Below are 10,093 nucleotides of genomic sequence, written 5' to 3' on the forward strand. Positions count from 1 at the left end.
ATGACGCAATTCCACCGTAGTTTGGCAGTGCACGCCATTTTTATACTTTCCATTTTTGAACTACCACCATTGGACTACTTTTATGCAAAACTGAAAAATGTCCTTATATAAAGATAGCATTCGCTAAATTCATTTTGTGATGTAATGTGATGTAACAGGTCATGTGACAACAATGTACCATTCTACTGTTTGAAACATTGTTGCATACGGAACACTAATTCTCATAGAATTCAAAAAAGAAATAAAAGGCAGTATACATGCTAAGCTATATAAAGTAGGTAGTACACTAGCATTCTGAAAGCAGCCTGTATCTAAAATATGTGGGTGGGTGTTCCCTCCATCTTCCTGTACTAAGCCGTCAACTCTTGTGGTTAATGGTCTGTGGTTGCAAACTAAAGGTCATAGGGGTCAAACTCCAAAAGGGCCAATTCATGTTTCAATTTGAGTGAACTTTCCTTTTAACCACAGGGTCAAACCTAACTCTGTAGTAAGTGTACAGTAAGTTACAAAGGATAAGTAAGCGTTTGCTAATTGACATCCTTAGACCCCAACTTTAAAAACGTTATGAATCCCATGAGGCTGGAGATACTCACGAACTATACACTGGTTTCCTCCGGGGAGCGTTTTCCATCCTGGACAACAATAGGAGTGGAAGCGCGATCCACATACATTGGGCCTAAAAGGGAGAAAACAAATGCTTTCAACTAAAAGCCAAATATTAAATATATAAAACAAGAAACATACTGCAGAATGAAATGTCTACAGTCTCAAAGACCTTGTGACCTTTGGGAATAAATACGGCACAAAACATGCAACAGCCCCAACGGACTTTATACATTGCTCAAGGGAATGTCTGCGAAAAGAGTGCGTTTGTTTTGAGTAGGACCATAACTAAACTTCCTGAGACAGAAATATTTACTAAAGCTACTCTTATGTTCCCGAACTTAGTCATCCACGAGCTGCAATTTGGCTCATATCTGACTTTCTCGCCAACTGCAAGTTGCTCCAGAGAAATTAGGTTGTCTCAGTCTTGATATTTGTAAGATTAATTATAGAGCTAAGCCTAAAGTTTAACATTTCTTCACTTGAGTACCGTTTCTCATGAGCAAGCCCTGTTGCATGTTTTGGGGGCCACTGTTTTGTGTATATGACTTGATCCAGGACGACCGTTGAACCATTCAAACAAGCGTCTGTGATGGATTCCCAGACTGTGATGGGTTCTCACTGGTCAATGACAGCTAAGAGGCTAAATGCCTTCAGGACGCATCGTCTTCGCTGGTTCTTTACAACAAGCCTTGATGAATTCTGTCAAACCAGCACCTCTCTGCACAAACACTTTTATTTTAATCATCACCAAGTTAAGCTCGTCGTAAATGGAGCTTTGGAAAAAAAAAAACACATGGTACATCTGTCTTTCTACACACATGCATACATTCCTTTTCTCTACAAGTCAAGATGTTAATGAATGTTAGTCGACTGGGGACAACCAGATGTAGTTTGAAGTATTTGATGGATTTCAAACCACAATACCAGACGACACAACAGCTAAGAGTAAAAAACTGAGAGTGAAACCTAAAAGGCTAGAAAGTGTGGAGGCAGATGAAAAAAAGAGGGCTGGATGTTGGAAAATGGACATGTAAAATGCTGGGAAAAATGGCAAGAATTGATGGGAGGTAAAGAAAACAATTGGAAGTTTGAAAAGTTTGGGAGGTTTGGGGAGTGGGCCATTGAAAGCAAAAGCAGCAGCGGAAATTAGGCAAGAAAATGAAGGAGTATCAGTGACATGGACCCAGAGAGGAAGAGCCTGAAATATGAAGTCTCGAAATCCTAGAAGAAGTTGAAGACGCCATGATGTATCCCACTGGACTCTTCCTCAATCCAATCTCTTTTTTCCCCCCCAAAATTAAAACTCTTGGTGAACTAACCTAGCTTTCTAAATACAACCCAGCACCACAAAAACAGAGATGTTGGTAGAAGGGTTTCGGCTACGAGGCAAATACCTGGGAAGCCCATGTGAGTCCTAACGGGATGGACTAATTCATGTCACTACACTAGGTCTAATCTGTTTACAATTAAAAGATCTACAAGGCCTTTAGGCAAGGGCCAGCATCCATTCTCTGCGAAAGATCTCAGGATAAACTTGTTGAGTCAACTTTAAAATTATTGGGGTAGGTCAACGAAAGACCCCTCACAAACTCAGGGTTTTTCCTGGCTCAAAATGAGGCGGAGGCGGTACCATACTGATCACAAAAGTGACGTTAAAAACACGGAAATGTTGGCTTTGTGTTTATACACTACTAACCTGGCAACTGAATACTAGTGTTAATTTTTTCAGCTGTTTTTTAACTTAGTCTTAATCCTGTGTCAAATGTCCTTTTTACTTTTATCATATTTAGTCAACCTTATCCTATGTTAAAAAAAAATTTGTCAAGATTTAGTTAGGCTTTTTAATGTAGTTTTAGTCAATGAAGTGATATTTTTCACATAAGCTTGATCTTATCATGATGATCTCATGATGATGACGTTGCGAGCTGCAGACAGTCTCCGAGTTCGAGTGCGCATCATCCGGCGGAACTTTAAATCTCTCATGCTCTCGACTCCCGCTCAGATTGGGTCTCTCTTCCGTGACTGGTTGAAGCGGCTCTGACCGCACCGAGAATGGCAGTTTTGGAGTTTGTGCTTATTTACATGTCACGCTCATTATTAGAACTGTGTTTCTATCAGACAATCTCGTCTCATGTGTCATCATTATAGATTTATATGATCTCAGGTTACATTAAATGACATCAAGCGACTATTCGACGACGGAATTATTTTATTATTATTGCCGAGATTTGTAGTTACAAATGACAATCCACCGAGTGCAACGTTTGTTAGTGTTTTCCATGAAGACACCCACCAAAGTTTTGTAGACAGCTGGAGATGGCCGCCTAGTAATTCTCTATGCAGGAAAAACCCTGAAACTGAATTCCAGTGAGGCAAAAGGTCAGGAAACTAGGACATACTTTGGCGGCCAGTGGCCAGTTTGCAGTGAGGTCATAAAAACTGAAGAGGAGCTCTCGTAAAGGCTTGGGGCTAGACTAAGATAGTACATAACCGACCCAGGCTAACAGATCAAAAGAGGTTAAAGGTCAATTTAAAGGCATTTGTTTCCAGCCCCCAGGATTGCTCTAGTTGAGAGCCGGTAAGCTCACCACACAGTCCTTTTCAATTTATAAAGACCCCATGTGTACAGCTTCTAGATATAAAAGGATTTTCCAATTCTAACTTGCCCTGTTTACCCTAATGAACTCAAAACATATTGCTGTCTAGACTATACAAACTTTAAACGCAATAACAAAGAGGGGAGGTGGTTCATTCTTGCTCGTTCTTGCAGGTCGAATGTAGAGTTCTTACAAAGATTGTTTCACAAGACTTCAGAGTTATGCACATGCACCTGGCTGGAATGTACTAAAGAGTATCACAAAACAGTCATAGTGTGCATGTGTTGAAAGCGTCCGTATGGGCTTGCAGTTAAAAAGAGTATACTTTCAAAAGCTGGAGCACCTGACTTTGTGCAAAAAGTACACAGCACATGGGAAAATGGAGAATACTTTGGCCTGAAGGTATTTTAAGCTTGGCCTGTTTCAAGCAGTTGACCCAATAAACTCGAATCGCACTGCCGTCTAGACTTTACAGCTTTCCAACGCATTGACAAAGAAAGGCAGGAGGAACTCCATATGATTTTACGATATTGCACAAGTCCCAGTGGGAATGTTGTGTTCTCGAAAAGATTGTTTCACGTATTCTGGAAGTTCTGGAAGGACTGATAGTATCGACGATGAGTGACAGAAAGCAATAAGTCATTAAGTTTATTCTTGTTCTGAACAATATGTCACACTGAGTTAATTTGATAAGTTGATCATTTCTGGGCATGCTTTTTTGCACACATACGGATACACTTATTCGATTTGAGTCTTCGTTGGTTAGATAAATTATGTTTTTCTCTTATCAGTCGGGTCCCTCTCACATGAGATATTAAAGTTGGCCCCATACCAAGATGCCTTAAACATTTACATCCACAACCCCTGATTCCACAACAAAGTCTTGTTGGCTTCTAGTCAGGCCCGTCAGTATCTAATAAAGATTGTATTCCTTATGACTGGCATGTGCTTTTAGCTGTTCAAAATATATGGTTCGAAGACAAAGAGCTCACTCTCTCTGGGGACAAAAACATCAAGTGTTCTGGACAAGCTGATCTCTGGAGTCGGGTGGAACATCGCCTTGGAGACATGTTGAGCAAATTAAACTGGTTCTCTGCATTGAGAACCCTGGCCAAGCCAACAAAACTTCTCAAAACCTCTACCCTGAGCAGTTTTCTGGCTCTATCCCCTGCGCAGCTCACCAGGATCCGCTTGGCATCAATAAACGAGAACCACATAATCATATTCTCACCCCAAGACCATTGCTTTTACAGCAGTCTTCCAGACTTTACCTTTATTTAAGGGGCCCCCAACTGCAATGCGATCAGACTCTTCAATGTGACAGCCAAATTATGCTTAGTAGGGAAAGCCAGTAAGCTCCAAATCACCTACTGCAGCTCTCTTAAACTGGCTGACCCAGGATAATTCAGCTTGATTGGTCAGCGGTAGATCAAATGTGCACTCTTGACAGCAGTCTGAGACTTTTGTTGATTATAAACCAGGGGTTCTCAACACGGGCGTTCAAAGGATGCCAGGGGGCGCTGAGAGTAAATTAGAAGTGAGGGGGGTGTTAGGTCACAAAGGGGGGGGTATTTATCAGTCATATATCAAATCAATCGTCAAGTTCGTCTTTGCATAAAAACCATTTCTCCATTATACGGGTTGGTACGCATTTGTTTTATAGAAATCAAGTGAAAATCCATATTCCATGTGCATATTATATGGTCTTGTTACACATAACACAGTTAAAACTACGGGCAGTGGTGGCTCAGTGGTTGAGGCTCAGGGTTACTGACCAGAAGGTCAGGGGTTCAAACCCCAGCACCACCAAGATGCCACTGTTGGGCCCTTGAGCAAGGCACTTAACTCCAGGTTGCTCCGGGGGGATTGTCCCTGTAATAAGTGCACTGTAAGTGCACTTACAAAGCGATAGTAAGTCGCTTTGGATAAAAGCGTCTGCCAAATGCATAAATGTAAATGTTAAAACAAAAAAAAATAATGGAAAAAATGTAAAATCCCCCCCCCCCAAATTTTTTTTAAGTTGAAATAGAAATGCGTAAATCCAAAAAAAATAGGCAAAAATATTTTAATTGAGTGTAAGAAAATATAAGTAATAATTTGGTATGGGGGTGGAAGGAGGTGTCATGAGGTCAGGTAATGAAGTAGGGAGGCGTTCGTCCAAAAATGGTTGAGAATCACTGTTATAATCAAATTACGTTCATACACACATTAAAGATTGTTGTCTAACTACACAACAACCCAATGTAGCTTGATTATAACTGCACATGTAAATGTCCTGACTGATAGTAAGAAAGTCCTACAAAGATGTATATCCAAAAGATATGTAGTCTGAGCAAGTTAGTAGCACATCTGCTGCCGGACCTTCTTTTTTTAGTTTATAGACATGATGTAAACACGCAAAGCAGATAGACGGAAGTCTGAAATATTCAGCCAAATTGAGCCCGACTCCTCTAAATATAAATATAAAATTCGTATTGTAGTCTTACCTTAGTAAGACTACAGTACAGCAAGACCACAGTTTTGAACACTGGTTTAATAATGGTATTTCTAACTAATGAAACAATAAATCCTCCATAGTGCACCTTTAAGATTAGCACCTTGCCTTACCAAGCAAATACTTGCATGGGAATAATATGGAAACCGTGCAAGTCTTGGAAGTCTTTGGGCCATTCCATGTTTGACATGGACCCTAAAAAAGTTTCAATGCCATATGGTGGATCGCATACTCTCATTTTAACTGGAAAATTGGCCAACGTGTCTAATGAACTCACCTCTATATGGGATACAGGTCAACTACGATTGGTCCTACTTCTGGCACTGGTGTACATGTACAGAATGGCACTATTGTTTCTCGAGGCCAATATCAACTGGACCGCAAACCACAGTGCCAACCTAATTGACTCTAAGTGTTTATTTGACCTTTCTTGATTAGTTTCAGACCTTATTCTTTATTTAAACCCCTTTGGATTTTGTGTTGATGAATCTTGATTAAATACGGTGCCATGTATTGGAGACATGTCTCTGTTTTGAAATGCTCATTCTCACCTGCGGCTTGCAAACAAACGTCCCTTGTTGGAGGCCCCGAGTAATCAGAATACCTCATTTCCTGCTGCAGTTTGCAGAGGGAGTTATAAGCAAGTACAGATGAGAGGATGATTAGAATAACCGATTCAAACATATGAGTACGGCACAGCACAAAACAGCCATTGTTTTCCAAAATATTAGAAAAATACACAGCTCTGGCTTTGTGAACACAGATGCCCTCTCTGAGTTTAAAAGGCACGGAAAAATATCCATCATGCAATCATTAGGTGTACTCTTTCCTAGTATTTTATGGGATAGTTTAGCCACAAAATGGAAACTTTGGATTTAAGAATCTGTTAAATTTACAATGACCAAGCAAGAATGTCATTGTAAAAACAACACTAGGAGACAAAACTCCTGTTGTCTTTACCAACACTCTGAGGCATTTGAGCACTTAAAATTCCTTCACAGCAGATTCACACACGTTTGACAAACATTTTCTCAGCTGGCTACACCACATACTGTATGTTGCTTTTTTAGGGATCAATCATGCATTCGACCTGGACTGCAGATTGGCTCCAACCCAAACAGAGCAGCAGGTAGTAAACACTGAATTCTACTGCACTGAATATGCTGATTCTGGATTTTAATTGGGTCATCTAGACACCAGTTTAAGCTTTGAAGTCCTCAGAAGGACATACTTTAATTTTGGCAATAAAAATTTAGTTAAACCCTTGCTTTGCCTGTTATGGATAAACCATTCACATTTTCACTTCAAGGATGAAGCTGACAGAAAACAGGGGCAGGATGTGGCTGAAAAAACGTCTTACCCCCTGAGGGTCTCCTGGCCTCTCCGACGGACTCTCGGTTGCACCTCCCCCTCGGGCTTTCCAGTGAATCTGCTTGCCTGAATGTCTCCATCGCCTTGTGCCTGCACCGAATTGACTGCGGCCCACCAAAGCACAACCTTGGCCAGCTTCCACACTCCCATTGGCCCCTGCTGCACGACTCCTGAAGCCCCCTGTTAAAAGTGCCTCAAACGTAATAAAACTGTTCCCTTCCAAAGAGCTCTTCAGACACGACCTTCAAGCGTGTGATCCAAGAGCACTCCAGACGGAAGGCTGCAATTGAGTTAACAAAGACAGAAGACAAAATGCTTACTTTGTGCTTTTGATTACTTATTTTCATTCATTTTACAACGTAATGTCATTGCGAATCTATGGAGTTTTAATTATGGGGTGAACCATTCCCTTAACGTAAGAACAAATGCATTCCCATATAAACTTGTCCATTAAATCGCCTTCAGTCGATGATGAAGTTTTTTTATAAACTCTAGTATTATTCCAGGCAAACCGTTTGGCTCTTTAAACACCAGCACGCACCCTTTTACAGGCCCACTTAGACTGCATTACTGTGCATTTGCTGCAGAAATAACCAACTCTAGGCCAAGACTGGACTCCTGGTTCTGTCCTCAACTGGCTCATTAAAAATAAGATTTCAGACTAAATAATGGGCCTCAGAAGATTTAGAACCATGGCAGGAACTGGCTTCAACTTCAGGGGGGTTGCAACAGCAATGCTGTAAAATTGTATTGCTTTCTTTTCACCATGAAATATTTTGGGAACGACGGCAGATATATACCCTATGCAAAGTGGGCGTAATGCTTTACAAGAACATTCTTTAACAAAGGATAAATCAGTCGTCTACTTCCCAGATTTTCTATTGCGGTTTATATCTATAACCTACTTGATGTGCAGTACCAAACTTTTCCAATTACATTCATTGTGCATCAAATTTTTCTTTTAAAATGTTTCTAAAGTTTTAAAATGTTAAAAATCCCACAAGGGATTGGGTAGCGAAGCGAGTAAAGATGCTGACTACCACCCCTGAAGTTGCTAGTTCAAATCCAGGGCGTGCCTGTGACTCCAGCCAGGTCTCCTAAGCAACCAAATTTGCCCAGTTGCTAGGGAGGGTAGAGTCACATGGGGTAACCTCCTTGTGTTCGCTATAATGTGGTTCTCGCTCTTGGTGGGGTGCGTGGCGAGTTGTGCGTGGATGCTGCGAAGAATAGCGTGAAGCCTCCACACGCGCTATGTCTCCGCGGTAACGCGGTCAACAAGGCACGTGATAAGATGCGCGGATTGACGGTCTCAAACGCGAAGGCAACTGAGATTCATCCAGCGCCACCTGGATTGAGGCGAGTCACTACGTCACCACGAGGACTTAGAGCGCATTGGGAATTGGCCATTCCAAATTGGGTAGAAAAAAAACACAAACCCAACAATTTTCTGTATACTTCCAAGTTTAAATGGAAAAATCTAATCAATGTGGTCTTTTTGGCCCCACTGTAAACTGATAAAACAAACACCTTCACTGCAAGTCACCTTGGACCAAATTAAGGTAAATAAATGTAAATATTGTTTTACATCAAAAGGGTGTTGCCTAGTTATAAAGGTTGGTTTAATGAGAAGATAAAGTTAAAATGAGTTGGTTAAATTACAGTCCATCATCTATGATGACAGCCCTGGAAAAGTCAGAGAGGGAAAGTTTGAGGAGTTTTCAAATGGGCGGGTCTAATTGTGGCGCGAACAAAAGAAAAAAAAAAAACATCGTCGTTTGATTGAATCCTTGCGAATTCCGTAGTCCGCTTTTCCGTTTTTATGACGTCAGACATATTGTATTTTACACTTTAATTATGACTTTAATTAAAAAAATCACGGCACTTGAGGGTTTCCTTTGTGAAGAAGAATAAATTTCGCGACGAGAAAAAGTTTGCTGAGGTAAACGCGTTCACGCGTCAATAGTTTTGTACGCACGCGAATAAGTACGCTCACTTCCAATATTTCGGTGGTAAACAACGTATTTAGTACTTTAGTGTATTTTAACGAACATTATTGGGATATTTGCAGTCTCAACGCGTTTAACCAACTGTAAAAGTCGTATTTCTTTAAACCCTGCATTTGTTAATTTTTATATATTTTTGTAATTATTTTTTTGTTTTTAATTCAACTTAACACTTTTTCAGACTTAACATTGCACCAGACTAATAATTTAATATTTTAAACGAGTTTGCCGGTTGATTTCAATGAAACTTTTTCTTTGAATAAAATGTAGCCAAATTCAAAACTGTCCTTAAATTCGATCTTTTCTCAATTTAAACATATCGTCCATGCATGTTGTAAGTACTGCAGTGAAACTAATGCAAATGAATCATGCCGAAATAAAAAAGGATATTGAAGAGAAATACCTCATATGTGTCGGAATGCCTGGAGGAGCCGTTATTGTCACGGGATATATTCCCTGAATGGAAAACTGAACTGAAGCCCTTGTGAGAAAAAGAAAAGTAAGTGATATACCCTGATATGTAGAGGGGAGGTGCTTTTGTTGAAGGAGGGTGCTTGAACCCACTCACTGCCCTTCAAAACCCCTGTTGCAATGATAGAATGAGCCAGCATTTACAGGAACTTAAAGAGAAAGGAAAAGCAAAATATAATTTAGACCTTTTACTGTCATGATTGATTGATTTGGTCGTATTTAAAAAGGTTGTATGACCAAGAAAAGGCAAAACAACCATGAGTTCACCACCATTACTTACAGAAATAATAATGAAGAATATTTTTCATATAATTTTTATGTTTTGTTTTTTTTGTTAATAATTTTTCTATGCTCTTGAAATTATATAAAATAAATAATAATTTATATATTTTAATTTAAAAAGTATTTTTTATAATTTCGTATATAAAATGAAAGCTTTGTTCGAAGAACAGAATTTTAAAGGTGCTGTATGGCGATTTTAGCCTTTCTACATCCACAAGACTGAGCTGTTGGATTAGCCACGCCTCCTCTTTCAAAAACCCGCCCTCCAA

General features: G+C 40.0%; 1 protein-coding gene across 2 annotated transcripts in view; it reads right to left on the bottom strand.

The window, feature by feature from the left end:
- The window catches only part of LOC127641022 (fibrillin-2-like), an 89,176-nt gene extending 79,623 nt beyond the window's left edge, over positions 1-9,553 (bottom strand). For both annotated transcript variants that reach the window (XM_052123755.1, XM_052123754.1), the window contains exons 1-3: positions 9,475-9,553; positions 7,058-7,348; positions 594-676 (exon numbers count right to left, since the gene is read on the bottom strand). In XM_052123755.1, the coding sequence (XP_051979715.1) occupies positions 594-676; positions 7,058-7,218 (244 nt within the window). In that variant the 5' untranslated portion in view covers positions 7,219-7,348; positions 9,475-9,553. The remainder of the gene's footprint in view (positions 1-593; positions 677-7,057; positions 7,349-9,474) is intronic.
- Positions 9,554-10,093: the final 540 nt, after the last annotated feature.

Source organism: Xyrauchen texanus, chromosome 50, assembly GCF_025860055.1.
Source record: "Xyrauchen texanus isolate HMW12.3.18 chromosome 50, RBS_HiC_50CHRs, whole genome shotgun sequence".
NCBI classification, from domain to species: domain Eukaryota; kingdom Metazoa; phylum Chordata; class Actinopteri; order Cypriniformes; family Catostomidae; genus Xyrauchen; species Xyrauchen texanus.